Genomic DNA, 16,534 nt, shown 5'->3' with positions numbered 1-16,534 from the left:
GTGAAGTCAGGAGTGAAGTCAAGCCCAGGAAGAAGGGAGGGGTAGGGGAAGGTGTTTTAAGATTTGTTTTTATTTCTCATTACCCGACTGACTTCTGATTGGTGGGCAGGAGTGCTGCAGTGGGTAGGCGTGGGGCAGCATGGTGACCACCTGGCAAAAAGCAGTATCCCCTGCTTCTCCTGAGCTTCTAGCACCTCGTAGAATCAGACAGAGCTCCTGCTCAAGCATGCAATCACCCAGGTTTCCGGCTGTGGGATGTGTGAAGGGATATTCCTAGAGGTGGAAAGCGATTGCAAGCAAGACTGCGGGAGGTGTGACCAGACTGGTGAACTGCTGTGCTTGGTGGCTGAGCTGCAGGAGGAGGTGAGCAGACTGAGGAGTATTCAAGAGTCTGAGAGGGAGACTGATCAATAGAGCCATACTCTGCCATCTATGATGCATAGAAGCCAGCTCAGCGTGGCCACTACAGAGGCAGGTCCTGGATCTGCTTTGTGCCCGGAGGAAGACAGTGTCACAAGGGATAAGGAGGGGTGGAAGAAGGTCACAGCACAGAGCGGTAAGAGAAACTCCTCCTTACCCTCTAAGATACCCTTACAGAACAGGTACGAGGCCCTGGGTACAGTAGATAAAGCGCATCATGAGAAAGAGAAGGAACCTGCACAAGTAGTCTTGCCAAGATCAGAGGGACCAACCCCTCGCAACAAGACCTGCATTAAGACCAGCGCCGAGAAGAAACAACGGTGAGTTATGGTCATTGGCGATTTCCCTCCTGTGTGGAAGGGAAGCACCCGTTTGCAGACTGGACCCTCTTTTCAGGGAAGCTTGCTGCCTTCTCGGGGCCCGAATTAGGGATGTCACCACAAGACTGAAGAGCCAAGTTCAACCTTCAGACTACTATCCATTCCTGCTGTTTCACGTGGGTACGAATGATGTCGCAATAAAAAGTCTCAGGTCAATCAAAAGAGACTTTGGAGCCCTAGGAAGAATGCTAAAAAAATTTGGGAGCACGGGTAGTGTTTTCCTCAATCCTCCCAGTAATGGGGGGAGACTTTGGAAGAAACAGGCGAGCTCAGGATATCAATACCTGGCTCCAGGACTGGTGCCTGCGCCAAAACTTTGGGTTTTTAAACCATGGAAGAGCCTTCAAGAGACAAGCTATACTGGGGCCTGACAGGATCCACCTGTCCCAATGGGGAAAATGGGTCTTTGGGCATAAGCTGGCTGGACTGATTGAAAGGGCTTTAAACTAGAATTGATGAGGGAAGGGAACAGCAACAGGACTTCAGTAGGTAAGCCAAGGGTTGGCATGGTATTGCCTGAGGGTGGCAATGCTATTGGGAGCATTTACACTGCTCCTGGGAGCTGGGCGGGCCCAGGATTGTATCTGAAATGCTTGTACACCAGATCACACAGTATGAGAAAAAAACAGAATGAACTGGAAGGCATTGGTCAGCTCCCAGAGCTACCATATCATTGGTATTAGTGAGACTTGGTGGAATGAGTCCCATGACTGGAGTGCTGGGATAGAGGGCTACAGGCTGTTCAGGAGGGATGGGCAGGGTAGGCGAGGTAGAGGTATGGCACTATACGTAAGGGAGAGGTTTGATTGTATAGCCCATACAGTTAGTGATGATGTGTTTGAGAGCCTCTGGGTGAGGATTAGGGGGATGGAAAACAAATGAGATGTTGTAGTGGGGGTCTATTCCCGATCGCCCAGCCAGGATGTAAGCACTGATGAGCTATTCTGCAGGCAATTAGGAGAAATCTCTGGATCGGTAGCCCTTGTCCTTATGGGAGATTCCAACTTCCCAGACATCAACTGGGAATACCATACTGCTGTGACGAGCAAGTCTGGGAAATTCCTGAGGTTTGTGGGAGATGATAACTTCTTGCCACAAGTACTCAGTGAGCCAACTAGGAAAGATGCCCTCCTAGACTTGTTATTTGTGAATAGAGAAGGACTTGTGGGACATGTGATAGTAGGTGGCTGTCTTGGCTGCAGTGATCGCAAAATAGTTGAGTTTAAAATTTTTGGTGTAGTGAGAAAAAAAAGTCAGCAGAGTTGCTACCCTGGACTTCAAGAGAGTGAACTTCAAGCTTTTCAGGGAGCTATTTAGCAGTGTCCCCTGGGAATCTGCCTTTGAGGGCTTAGGAGTCCACAAGTGCTGGTCAGTCTTTAAGAACCGCCTTTTAAAAGCACAGGAGCAGGCAATTCCATTGTGTCGCAAGTCAAGCAAGTAGGGCAGAAGACCAACTTGGCTGAACAGGCAACTCCTCATGGAAATCAAGAGGAAAAAGAAATTGCATGAACTCTGGAAGTAAGGTCGGGCTTTGCAGGAAAGTTACAGAGTCATAGTTCACAGGGAGAAGGCATGAAAGGCCAAAGCTGAACTAGAGTTGAAACTGGCCAGTGTTGTGTCAGACAACAAGAAAGGCTTTTTTTACGTATGTTAATAGCAAGAGGAGGTCTAAGGAAAACATTGGACTAATCCTTGTTGAAGATGGTCACCTGACAAATAGGGATGAAGAAAAAGCAGAGGCATTCAATGCTTTTTTTCCCCTCAGTTTTTAACAATACTGATAGACCTTGAGCTGCCCGGTCCCCTGAGTCGGAGGACCACGAGTGTGGGAGCAGAGACTGTCCATTTGTGGACACTGAAATTGTAAGGGACCAGTTGTACTAGCTGAATGTTCACAAGTCCATGGGGCCTGGTGGGATTAATCCCAGAGTACTGAAGGAGCTAGCGGATGTTATGGCAGGACCCCTCTCAATCACATACCACAGGTCTTGGGAGTCTGGGGAGGTCCTTGCTGACTGGAAGCTAGCCAATGCTATTCCAATCTACAAAAAGGGTGTGGGGGAATCATGGAATAGTTTGGGTTGGAAGGGACCTTTAAAGGTCCAATCCCCCCTGCAATGAGCAGGGACATATTCAACTAGATCAGGTTGCTCAGAGCTCCGTCGAACCTGGCCTTGAATGTTTCCAGGGATGGGGCATCTACCATCTCTCTGGGAAACCTGTTGCAGTGTTTCACCACCCTAATTGTAAAAAATTTCTTCCCTATATCTAATCAAAATCTACACTCTTTTAGTTTAAAACCAGCACCCCTTGTCCTTTCACAACAGGCCCTGCTAAAAAGCCTGTCCTCATCTTTCCTATAGCCCCCCTGTAAGTACTGAAAGGCCAACTCTCTCAGCCTTTCCTCATAGGAGAGGTGTTCCAGCCCTCTGATCATCTTCGTGGCCCTCCTCTGGACCCGCTCCAACAGCTCCATGGCCTTCTTGTGCTTGGGGCTCTAGAGCTGGACACAGTACTCCAGATGAGGTCTCACCAGAGCAGAGCAGAATCAGCTCCCTTGACCTGCTGGCCATGCTTCTCTTGATGCAGCCCAGGATACAGGTGGCCTTCTGGGCTGCCAGCGCACATTGATGGCTCACGTCCACCTTATTATCCACCAGTACCTCCAAGTCCTTCTCAGCAGGGCTGCTCTCCATCCCTTCATCCCCCAACCTGTGCTGATAGCAGGGGTTGCCCTGACCCAGGTGCAGGCCCTTGCACTTGGCCTTGTTGAACCTCATGAGGTTCACACAGGCCCACTTCTCAAGCTTGTCCAGGTCCCTCTGGATGGCATCCTGTCCCTCAGGCATGTCAACTGCACCACTCAGCTTGGTGTCATCTGCAAACTTGCTGAGGGTGCACTCGATCCCGCTATGTCATTGATGAAGATATTAAATAGTACTGGTCCCAGTACGGACCCCTGAGGAACTACAGGCCCGTTAGCCTAACCTCAGTTCTGGGAAAAATTATGGAGAAGATTATACTCGGTACTACTGAAAGGCATTTGAAGAACAGTGCAATCATCAGGCACAGTCAACATGGGTTCACAAAGGGAAAGTCCTGTTTAACCAATTTCATAACCTTCTATGTTAAGGTTACCCACCTAGTGGATGAAGGGAAGGCGGTGGATGTATTTTTTCTGGATTTTACTAAGGCTTTTGATACTGTCCGTTACAGCATCCTTCTGGACAAGTTGTCCAACTGTGAGATGAGCGGGTTCACAGTGTGCTGGGTGAAGAACTGGCTGAAGGGCAGGGCTCAAAGGGTTGTAGTGAATGGGGATACATCTGGCTGGCGACCGGTCACCGGCAGTGTTCCTCAGGGCTCAGTTCTAGAGACAGTTCCATTCAATATATTTATCAATGATCTGGATGCAGGAGTTGGATGCACCATTAGCAAGTTTGTTGATGATACCAAACTGGGATGTGCTGTTGACTCTCTCGAGGGACAGGAGTCCTTGCAGAGGGATCTGGATAGATTGAAGCATTGGGCAATGATTAATGGAATGAAATTTAACATGTCCAAATGCCGGATTCTGCACCTAGGATGGAGTAATGCCAGACACAAGTACAAATTGGGAGAGGAGTGGCTGGAGAGCAGCCCTGCAGACAGGGATCTGGGGGTGCTGGTCGACAGCAGGCTCAATAGGAGTCAGCAGTGTGCCCTGGCAGCCAAGAGGGCAAACCACATCCTGGTGTGCATCAAACACAATATAACCAGACGGTCAAAAGAGGTGATTATCCCACTGTATTCAGCGTTGGTGTGGCCTCACCTTGAGGACCTTGTGTGCAGTTCTGGGCCCAATTTAAGAAGGATGTGAAGGTCCTTGAATGTGTCCAGAGGAGGGCAACAAAACTGGTGAAAGGGCTGGAAGGCATATCCTATGAGTAGCAGCTAAGGACTTTGGGCTTCCGTAGTTTGGAGAAAAGGAGGCTGAGGGGCAACCTCATTGCTCTCTACAGCTTCCTGAGAAGGGGAAGTAGAGAGAGGGAGGTGCTGATCTCTTCTCCCTGGTATCCAGTGACAGGACACGTGAGAATGTTTCAAAGCTGCACCAGGGGAGTTTCAGACTTGACATTAGGAAGCATTTCTTTACCGAGAGGGTGGTCAAACTCTGGAACAGACTTACTAGAGAGGTGGTCGATGCCCCATGCCTGTCAGTGTTTAAGAGGCATTTGGACAATGCACTTACTAACATGCTTTAACTTTTGGTCAGCCCTGAAGTGGTCAGGCAGTTGGACTAGATGATCCTTGTAGGTCTCTTCCAACTGAAATAGTTTAGTCTAGTCTATTCTATACTAGAAATTAAATTAATTTCCCTGAGTTGAGTCTGTTTTACCTGTGACGGTAATTGCCGAGTGATCTCCCTGTCCTTATCTTGACCTACAGAACCTTTCTTCGTAATTTTCTTCTCTGTCCAGTTGAGAAGGGGGATGACAGAGCAGCTTGGTGGGTACCTAGCATCCAGCCAAGGTTAACCCACTACAGCATGCAAAACTGGCTGCTATTTGTGGCCCTTTTCCCTTGCATTTTCCCATCATCTATTGTCACTGGATTAGGTATGTTAGAGGATATACCCCTGCTTATTCCCTGTATTATCTCTTATGAACCAGTTTTCCATGAATATGTCTAATCCATTTTTTAATCTGTTGATACCTGTCGGCCTCCACAACTTCCTGCAACAGCAAATTCCAGAAGTTCACTGCCTGCTTTGCACAGCACTTTCATTTTATCTGTTTTAAAACAGTCTCCTGCTGGTTTCAACTAGTGCCACCTAGTTCGAGTATTGAAAGATTTGGAGAATAACAGTTCTGCATTCATCAGGTCACTGACTCCCTTGCTAAGTCACTGATGAAAATGTTGAATAAAGGCTAGTCACAGGACTAATTCCATTAATTACTGAGTCTCTTCCATTATGAAAAAAAAAAACTATTAAGCCCTACCCTTTGCTTCCTGCCCTTTGACCATCTATCTATAATGGACTTTCCTCCCACCTATGGCAAGTTATTTACTTGAATAGTCTTTAGCAAAGAACCTTATGAAAGGCTCTTTGAAAAAAAACCATTTTGTTCACTGAAATCTTTTTATTGACATGCTTATTGACATTTTCCTAGAACTCTATCAAGTTAGCAAATGTCTTTACAGAAATAATTCTGACTCTTTCCTAACAGACCATGGTTATTCACACCCTCAGAAATCTTATTTACTGTAGGCTCTACAGTCTTGCCAAGGATGGAAGTCAGAATCATCTCTGTAGCTCCCAGGATCTCTTCTAGACCCTTGATTATTCAACAGGCCCCTGGCACAGTGGTAGGTTACACACCTAAACCAGCAGTTCAACAATTTGATATCTGACCTCCTTCAGAGCTCCCAGGTGAAGGCCATCTGGCGCTGGTGACATATTAACAATTAATCACTATATATCTGGTCCAGTGGTTCCCCATATTATCCTTATATTGAGCTAGTTCCTTCAGATTCCCTGCTACAAATAATGCATCAGGTAGGCAACCTCCCCAGCATCTTCAGCAGGAAAAGCTAATGCAAAGAATACACTGAGCTGTGTTGCCTTGGCTTAGTCATTCCTGAGTGTCCCCTTATACCTTTCACTTCAAAGAAACCTAAAAGTTTTCTCACTGGCTTCCTATATTTGATGTATTTAAAGAACTTTATACTATTGGCTCAAGCATCCTTTGGAAGATGCTCTTCAAATTCTTAAATCCTCTTAATCTCCTGTTTACCTACCATGTTTTATGGATTTTCCTATTTTCCTTTATTTTCTCAAATGGCAGCCTTCTGTCAATGTTGGCCTCTTTACTTTTTATAGAGCTATGGCATGTTTTTTTGATCACTTTTTATTTTTGAATTACAGCATGCAGCTTACCTGGCCTTCTAACACAGTGTTTCTGAAAAACCTTCAGGTTGCTCAATTTATGAATTAATCTTTACCCTGGTTTTGGTTAAAACAGAACCGATTCTCTTTTAGTGAATCTTCCTTACAGCTAAGTTCTTCTAAGTAACTGCATTTTTAAGAACTTGGCTGCAGATTTTACAGACACTGTCTGCTCCAAAGCTGATAACACCTAACGTTTATAGTCTTACAGATTCTGATCCGTGCATTCCTGAGTCCAGTTCCCATCTACTGCTGAGGCCAGTCTGGGATTTCCTGGTGCCTGCCTGGCAGCTGCTGGAGGGATGCCAGCGTCCCGGCACCCAACTCCAGGAAACTCAGTATCAGTTTTGTATATTTTGTTTTATTTCTCTTATTATTAGTAGTAGTATTATTAGTAAAGCTCTTTGCTTTAATATTTAATTTGTAAGTCTCTCTCCCTTTTCCTCCTTTTTCCCTGGGGGGGGGGGCAGGAGCGGGGGGGTTAATAGAGAGCATCTGCCACTCAGTTTATTGCTGCTCTGCTTTAAACAGTGACAGATTTATTGGCACCCAACATGCGGCTCAAGGGCTCGAGAGCGGGTCTAAGTTCAAATTCAGGCTCTGGCAGGAGACCAGGCTGAGTCGAGAAAGTATAAGGTTTTTCCTTTGAGAGTTTTGAGGAGTTTTAAATTAAAACATGCAGCTTTAATTCACCATACCGAGTGTCTTGTCGTTAAGCTTGATATTATATGATATGTCTCTAGAGCTTAGTTCAGACCCAGGTGTTGTGGTACTGTTTGGGTTGCTTGCCAGTAGTTTCATGTGGTTTATGAATTTTAGCCATAGGAAGAAAGGCATTGTTGTGCTGTGGGGTTTATTACTGAGCTATGCCGTGGTAAGAGCAGCCATTATCATTCCGATGTCTCATTTTCATCAAGTAATAAAAATGAAAAGTGCAAAACCTGAACCAGTGCCATCAAGTCCATTTGAGTACTACAAGAGTTACCTTGTGGACTTTACTAGTAATTATACTTTTAATTTGAGAAATCGTACATTTTTTTGTTATGCTAACCTGACTTTGACAGAGTTTGGGAATTTTGGATATTCTTGGGGCTATCAAAATTGCTTTTTTTTTTAGCTTTCCTGAATGTTTTTCAAGAGTTGTGTCAGATTAAACCTTGGTGCAGCCTTCAGTGCTGTGGAATTAATTTAGCTTTTTCAAGGTATCCCAATGCAAGGTGTGCCAATGCAACCTCCTCCCCTGAAGGAAGGGGTTAAAAGGAATTTTGGTGGATCGTTGAGCGCTATCAGTTTAGCTCTTTGACATGCACAGCGGGGGGCTGGGCTGATGGTGCTTAATGTTTTGCTAACTATTGTGTAGTCTGATGGGGGCTAGGAGGCGCCTTAAAGAACCGGTTAAGACCGACCCCATAGTTTGGATGGAAGACAGGAAACAACCGAGTCTGCGCAAGAACAAAAGGTTAACTAGAGGTGACGAAGAGGAGTCACCTATCTTCATCCCCACGACCCTCGACAACCACCACAAGGAGGCACTGCGCAAGCGCAGTCGGGAGGAGTCTGGAAATGACCCCTTGGAACTAATTTTAATACGAAGCGAGGATAGGTTATGCATATGTATAGGCGTATTGGGAAATCTAATGCATATGTAATGATTGTATAAGTTGAAGAGACAAGTTGCTGTTCGGCGCGCACGACTTTGGTGGGGCTACCCCCCGTGCTGCCCAACGCCGAATAAACATCCCTACTTTACAGTCTTACAGACTGTGGAGTCTGCTTTCCGCACGTCAGTTTTGGCGAGCCAGCCAGGAGATCTCTGCTCGACCGTGGGAGCGACTGCGGAGCGGACGCTCCTAGGCGCGCCCCGGGCACTTTCCTCGGAGGAGCCTCCGCTGCCAGCCGCTCACCCGGAGAGCAGACAACAACCTCCTGAAGCCGTGGACATAAACGGTATGTTTTGTAGGGAAGGGCCTGTAAGTCGTACGCGTGGCCGGGGCTGCTGGTAAATCGCACTGAGACGTCTGGCGTGCAGCACAGTCCCCATGGGGAAAGGGTACCCTGGTAAGGAAGGGGGGTTTGCTGACCGATGGAGCGGCCGCTGGCGATCTTGAGGGTAGATCGAGCAAACCCGAGGGTACCGCTGCATCCCAGTGTCGGGAGCCAGGACGGACCTGCTAATGACTGGTATATAAGAAGTGGGAGAAGGGAAAGTGGAACCTCCGCGCAATTGCGTTTGGGGTATTTTGTGGATATTGGGTGGATGTTAACTGGAACGGTAATGTTTAAGAGGTATATGTTAAGTCTCTTGTTCTGTGTGTAATGTTTAATTTTGTTTGTTTAATTTTTGCCGGAGGATATTGGTTATGACTCTCATCTAAGGAAGTCGGATTTGTCCGTGCCTTAGATGAGTAGGTGGACTCCATTATCCGGCAACATTTCTTTGGTATTTTGTGCGTTTGGGAACTTTATGTTAATATTTTTGGTTTTAGGTGTATGTTTAAGATCGTGAATGTCTTTATATGTTGGTGAGGATACTGGGCAAAAGAAATCACTCCTTAGGCAGTTTGGGCTCGAACCTTGGGAGTATTTGAACGAAGGGGGGCATTGGATAAAAAGGGGAAATGATCTAGCAGGCGAAGAGCAGAGTGCCCTAAGTGCTTTCCCCGAACCCCACCGTTTTATAATTGGAAAAGGGCTCAACAAGAATCTGAAGTAGTAAAATTGGTGTGTGGAAAGGAAAATTTGATCCCGGAAATTTGGGATGTGTGGGAGAAGGATTGAGAGAAAACTATGACGAATTGTAAGAAGCGATTCGCGTGGAAACGTACTAAAAGAATAGCAAAGGCCAAACTAAAAGAACAATAGAAGAAGTCATGAAATGGGTAATACTCAAGGAGGAATTTTGGAAAAGAGTCCCTTGGGCTGTGTACTTGCTCACTGGAAAGACATCGTTGGGACCGGAGGCACAGAAAGTAAAAGGACCCTTATCAAATGTTGTAATCAATGGTGGCCTCTATATAAATTGGAAGATGGGGCCAAGTGGCCATTAAATGGGTCAATAGATTATAATACTCTCTTACAACTAATGCTGTTTTTGAGGAGAGAACAAAAATGGGATGAGGTCTCATATGCAGACATGTTTTTCACCCTCTGAAATCATCCGGAGTGGCAAAGGGGTTGTGGACTGGTACCACCACAGGACCCCATGGTACTCGCACTTGAGCGAGAAAATAACAAAGAACTTAGAGGTAGACTGAAGCGGTGTTGTTCAGCATGTAGCATTGGGCAAAAATGTACTAACTGATTTGTTTAAGCCTCCCCCTCGACCACAGGAACAGGATGCGAACTCGGATGAAATCCCCACTCCTCCGGACAGCCCTGTATCTTCCCGGACTAGGAAGAAATCCGCCTCAACGGCCTTACAAGCACCTCTCCGAGAGGCGGTAGGACCTGATGGTGGAACTATGCTAATCAAAATACCTTTTTCCACTACCGATTTAGATGTTTGGAAAAAGGTAGCCCAGGAATATCGGGTCGACCCAGTAGGTGTCGCTAAACACTTCAAATTCATAATGACCACTATAAAACTGTGGAGGGTGATGTTAAGGATTATTTCCCCCTCCAAGACCCGAAGTGGGATGCTAACAGGTCTGCTCACATGGAAAGGTTGCAGACATACCAAGAGTGGGTTTCTAAAGGAATGGAAAGGGCCATTCCCAAAACTATAAATTGGCCAGCTTTATATGCAGTTAAACAGGGTCCTTCCAAGTCCCCATCCGAATTCCTGGATCGACTGAGGGATGTAATGCGCCGTAACACATCACTGGACCCTGGGTCAGAGGTAGGAATACAACAACTAGTCTCCCTATTTTTGGGTCAGTCTACGGGAGACATTAGGCGCAAACTCCAGAAGTTGCATCCTACAGAAGGTAGGAACTTGGAAGTCTTGCTGGATGAAGCATGGAGAGTGTTTAGCAATAGAGAGGAAGGATACAGGCAAGGGCAGAGGAGAATGGTGGTGGTTGTCAGGGAAGAGGAAGAAAGAAGGCCTAGATGGGAATCGTTCCGGTTGGGTAAAGACCAATGTGCGCTGTGTTAAGAGATTTGGTCATTGGAAAAGGGAATGTCCAAAAAATAAGGAGAAGGGACGAGGCCGCCAGATAGAAAAAACAATAGCCCATGTAAAGGAAGATTGACAGGGACCTGGGGAATCCACCCTAGTGGATCCACTGGTTATAATGAAGCTAGGGAGGGAACAACAAGAAATAGAATTTTTGGTTGACACGGGGGCAACATACTCTGTTTTGAACCAAGCCTTGATGCCCCTGAGGAGTGACTATATGATGGTAAAAGGGGCGACTGGCCAAAGTGAAAAGGCATACTTTTGTAAACCTTTAAAGTACAAATTAGGAAAACAATGGGGCATCCACAAATTCTTGTATATGCCCAACTCCCCAAAGGCACTTCTGGGAAGAGATTTGTTGGAACAATGAGGTGCAAAAATTACATTTGAAAAAGGAGAAATTACTCTGGAGGTGAAGGATCAACAATATATGCAGGTACTGAGTCTATTTCTAACCAGTTCCCCCACAGAAGGAAAAATTCCCGAGGAGATCCTAAACCGGGTATACCTTGGGGTATGGGCCACTGACGTGCCTGGAAGAGCGAAGAATGCTGCACCCGTTGAAGTTAGACTCAAAGAAGGCCGGCAACCGGTAAGAGTTAAGCAATATCTCCTAAAAGAGGAAGATAAGGAAGGAATCCGGCCAGTGATAGAAAGATTTTTACAATTAGGATTATTGAAAGAGTGCAAGTCAGATTTTAACACCCCTATACTACCTGTCTGTAAACCTGACGGGTCATACGGGGTGGTCCAGGACTTGCGAGCTGTAAACAAAATAACAGAGGACCTCTACCCGGTAGTAGCAAACCCATATACTTTGTTGACCGTATTGGCTCCCGAATTAACCTGGTTTACTGTTTTAGATCTGAAAGATGCCTTCTTTTGCCTCCCTCTCCATGAAGCCAGTCAGAAATTATTCGCATTTGAATGGGAAAACCCCAAAAGTGGTCGAAAGACTCAGCTCACTTGGACGGTGCTGCCACAAGGATTTAAGAACAGCCCTACCATCTTCGGCAATCAACTCGCAAAAGACTTGGTGTCCTGGGAAATCCCGTCTGAAGAAGGGAAATTATTACAGTATGTGGATGACATCCTGACTGCCATCAAAACAGAGGACAGTTGTATCATTTGGACGGTGAGTCTATTAAATTTCTTGGGGCTCCAAGGGTAGCGGGTATCTAAGAAGAAGGCTCAAATAATACAACGCGAGGTGATTTACTTGGGCTATGAGATTAGCGCTGGACAAAGAACTTTGGGACAGGCCCGTAAAGAGGCAATATGCCAAACTCAGAGACCTCCGACAGTGAAAGAGCTACGGCCTTTCTTGGGAATGACCGGCTGGTGCTGGCTGTGGATTTATAATTATGGACTACTCGTTAAACCACTATATGCACTAACAGCTACTGGACAAAATCACCTTAAATGGAACAAGGAGACCATGCAAGCCGTTAAACTATTGAAAAAAGCCCTGATGTCGGCCCCTGCCTTAGGGCTCCCAGATGCGAGTAAGCCGTTTTTCCTTTTCTCTCACGAGAAGCAGGGGATTGCTCTGGGGATACTAGCACAAGACCTAGGGCCATATCGACGAGCAGTTGCCTATCTCTCCAAACAACTGGATGCAACTGCGAAGGGTTGGCCTGGATGCCTGCGAGCGGTTGCAGCTGTAATATTAAACATACAGGAAGCCCAAAAATTTACCTTGGGCCAGCAAATGACTGTTTTGGTGTCCCACACGGTATCCGCAGTACTGGAGGCAAAAGGAGGACACTGGCTTTCTCCACAAAGATTCCTGAGATATCAGGCCATACTGGTAGAACAGGATGATGTAGAGATTATAGTTACTAACATTGTCAACCCAGCTTCCTTTCTCAGCGGAAACACAGGAGAACCGGTGCACCATGACTGCCTGGAGACCATTGAAGCAACCTATGCAAGTCGCCCGGATTTGAAAGACAACCCTATAGAGAATGGGGAAAACTGGATCACAGATGGAAGCAGCTATGTTCTGAGTGGTAAGAGACACGCAGGGTACGCTATTACCACCAGTCAAAAAGTCATAGAGTCAGGACCTTTGCCCATAAACACCTCTGCGCAAAAGGCAGAGATAATTGCTTTAACCCGTGCCTTGGAATTGGCCCAAGGCAAAGTTGTGAATATATACACAGACTCGAAGCATGCCTTCGGAGCTGTGCATGCGCATGGAGCGATCTGGAAGGAAAGAGGACTATTGAACTCTCAAGGGAAAAACATCAAACATGCAGAAGAAATTTTGAAACTGCTGGAGGCAGTTCAACTCCCCAAGAAAGTGGCAATCATGCATATTAAGGCGCACCAGAAAGTGAGCTCAAAATTGAAAAAAAAGGAAACGAGCTGGCAGACAAAGAGGCAACACAGGTGGCCAAAACGGAGGTAAAAACTGAAGGGGCTTTAATCCCTGACTGACGAATCTCCCTAGAAGGTAAGCCAGAATATACCAAGGAAGACCAGAAACTTCTCACAGATCTAGAAGAGTCGTATAATGAGGAAGGGTGGGCTCAAACCCCACAGGGAAAACTAATCATTCCCTCCTGTCTGATATGGCATTTGGTAAGGGAAGGACATAGGAAAAGGCATTGGGGAACAGAGGCTCTGTACAAACACTTTATTGGAGAGATTGTGGCCAGAAATCTATACACCACGGTGAGACAGGTGACTCAGCAGTGCGATCTTTGCCTCCAGACTAATCCGAAAAATAACCCTAAACCAGAAATGGGTCAGATTGGAAAAGGTAATGGGCCTGGGCAGCAATGGCAGATTGGTTTCACGGAACTCCCAAGAAAAGGGGGGTACCGATATCTATTGGTATTAACCGATACCTTTTCAGGTTGGCCGGAAGCATTCCCAACCAGGACGGCTAAAGCTCGGGAAGTAACTAAAGTATTAATACAAGAGATAATACCACGTTTTGGGGTTCCAGCAACTATGTCCTCTGACAGGGGACCACGTTTTGTTTCAAAAATAGTACAACAAATCAGCTGTCACCTGGGTATAGATTGGCAGCTCCACACCCCATACTGCCCTCAGTCGAGCGGCCAAGTGGAGAAAATAAACCACTTAATCAAGCAACAAATTGTGAAATTAGGGCAAAAAGCAAATTTGGCATGGCCTCAGTCCCTTCCTCTAGCCCTCTTGCGTATACGGACAAGGCCGAGGGCAAGAGAGGGACTGAGCCCTTTTGAGATCCTGTATGGATGACCCTATGAAATACAGAAGGGGATAGCCATACAAATTGGGGATGAGATTATGACTTCTTATTTAGTGGCACTGGGCAAACAACGAAACAAAATCAGGAAACATGTGGTTGGGACCTGGGGGAGGGGCCTAGATGGACCTGTACATAATATACACCCTGGAGATCATGTATATATAAAGTCTCTTACAGGAAAGACTCTAGAGCCACAGTGGGAAGGACCATACCAAATACTACTCACCTCTTTCACGGCCATCAGAATCAAGGAACAGAGCGCCTGGATTCATCACACCAGAGTTAAAAAGGCATGTGGGAAACCATGGATGGTAACCCCTACTGGACCTATGGGTTTACAGTTCTCCAGACAGTAATAACCCTGTGGTTATTACTGGGTTCAAACAAAGCTAGGTGGAATCTAAATTCACATCTAGCAATAACTCAAAATGTTTCCCAGATTTTGAACAAAACTAATTGTTAGATATGTACACACATGCCAGAACATGGAGGAAAAGGGATTTCATTAATCGGTATTCCAATTCCGAAGAACATCTCCTGGGCTAACCTCTGGACAAACACCACATGGAATGACAAAAACGATGAAGTGTTGGAATTAGAGATAATAAGTCCTGAGGCCCAGAAACCTTATTGTACATGTGTACAGAGATGCAATCCACCAAGAGACAAAGGAAAATTGGATTGTAAAGATGTGCCATTGACATATGTAGGGAACCATACGGCTTGTAATAACACTATAAGCATTAGAGCTTCATTTGATATTAACACTACCGCATGGCCGGTACCGGAAGGAAGAGGGTGGTACTGGCTATGTAATAACACTGCTCAGAAAGTATTACCAAAAAATTGGAAAGGAACATGTACTCTAGGGGCAGTAGTTCCAAACATGACCATACATAATTCTCCACCAAAAGGATGGGTACGCACACATTTACGAAAAATAAGACGAAATGCCAAAAATCCTTTATTAGAGAGGACCACTGCTTTTCATAGTTTTGCACGGTGGTTCCTGCCATGGTTGGGAGTGAATGAATTAAAAAAAGCTATAATTAACATCTCAGCAGTAATCGAAGATATTGCAGACAAGACTACAGATGCAATAAAAGCTCAGCAACTAGAAATATCTAGCTTATCTCAGACTGTATTGCAAAATAGAATGGCTTTGGATCTATTGCTGACCTCTCAAGGGGGAGTGTGTACGGTTATAAATACGAGTTGTTGCATGTATGTAGATCAAAGTGGAAAAATTTCCACTGATCTAGAAGAGATTTAGAAACAAACTAAAATATTACATGAAGTGACAAAAGACGACACATCCTGGGGTTTCTCGGAAATATGGAAAAAACTCAATTCTTGGCTACCTAATTTAGGATGGCTGAGGCAATTATTCGTTACAATGGTCTTGATCATAATGCTAGGAATCATTTTGTGTATTTTGATTAGGTGTAACCTTTGGTGTTGCAAGAGTACGGGAGATTCTTACAGTGAATGGAAAAGAAACCAATTACGACGAAAGCTGAAGTCCGATAAGTATTTTGAAAAGATGTTAAATAACGATGTACTATAATAGAATTAACAGTAGTAAAAGAATTTACTAACCTTTTAGAAAAGGGGGGACTGAAGGAAGGGGTTAAAGGGATTTTAGTAGATGCAGCCTTGCCTAATAGTTAAGGAATTTAGTAGAAGCAGCACTGCCTGATAGTTGCTGTGCAGAGAACTGATAGTGCTTATCTGTTGTGTAAATTAACTGAGGCAGAGGGTCTTGCATCTCCTTACAAAGGGGGGTAGTTCCCGATAAGGGCTGGGGAGTCGCCTAGAAGTGGCTAAAACTGACCTTGCAGTTTGGATGGGAGCCAGAAAAGAACTGAGTTTGCCCAGAAACAAAGGTCAATCAGCGAACACTGTGATGAAGAGGACGAGCCTTCATCTTGGGACCCCCGACGACCACCACCAGAAGGCACTGCGCAAGCGTGGCTGGGAGGAGTCTATGGAAATTACTTTTTGGAACTGATTTTAATACAAGCGGGGATAGGTCATGCATATGTATAGGCGGATTGGGAAATTTGGTGAATATAATATTCAACTGTATAAATTAAAGGAGCAAGTTACTGTCCGGCACGCACGACTTTGGTGGGGCTACCCCCCGTGCCGCCCGGCACCGAATAAACATACCTACTTTACAATCTGACAGATTATGGAGTCTGTTTTCCGCACGTCACCCCCACCACAGATACTGCAGCCTCCACCACAAGCACTGCAAATACTGCTGCTCCTGCTACAGCCCCTGCAGGCACTCCACCTCTGACAACAGATACTGCAGGCACACCACCTCCAGTAACAGGCTCTGCAGCCACTTTGACCCTGACAACTGGCACTGCAGCTACACCAACCTTGGTGATTGCCCATGCGGCCATTCAACCCCCCACGGCAGGTACTGTGAT

General features: G+C 45.8%; 2 protein-coding genes across 12 annotated transcripts in view; one reads left to right on the top strand and one right to left on the bottom strand.

Moving 5' to 3' along the window:
- Positions 1-16,534, bottom strand: part of LOC142365534 (tyrosine-protein kinase Fer-like) — a 226,937-nt gene that overhangs the window by 165,891 nt on the left and 44,512 nt on the right. The gene's annotated exons all lie outside the window — the stretch shown is intronic.
- On the top strand, positions 7,849-16,219 carry LOC142365535 (uncharacterized). 5 transcript variants are annotated; one of them, XR_012766483.1, is made up of 3 exons: positions 7,849-11,984; positions 12,709-14,383; positions 15,537-16,219. XR_012766483.1 is itself a non-coding variant. In XM_075446356.1 (3 exons), the coding sequence occupies exon 2, from the start codon at positions 12,180-12,182 to the stop codon at positions 13,260-13,262; it is 1,083 nt and encodes a 360-aa protein (XP_075302471.1). In that variant the 5' UTR covers positions 7,849-10,169; positions 11,320-12,179; the 3' UTR covers positions 13,263-14,383; positions 15,537-16,219. The 5 variants fall into 5 exon arrangements, 4 of the variants coding, with proteins under 4 accessions (XP_075302471.1, XP_075302469.1, XP_075302472.1 ...); XM_075446356.1 differs by having other exon boundaries at positions 7,849-10,169; positions 11,320-14,383; XM_075446354.1 differs by having other exon boundaries at positions 7,849-11,441; positions 11,713-14,383.

This window comes from Opisthocomus hoazin, chromosome W (assembly GCF_030867145.1).
Source record: "Opisthocomus hoazin isolate bOpiHoa1 chromosome W, bOpiHoa1.hap1, whole genome shotgun sequence".
NCBI lineage: Eukaryota > Metazoa > Chordata > Aves > Opisthocomiformes > Opisthocomidae > Opisthocomus > Opisthocomus hoazin.
Note: the sequence above shows the minus strand (reverse complement) of the source record. Positions and strands in the feature narration are given on the sequence as shown.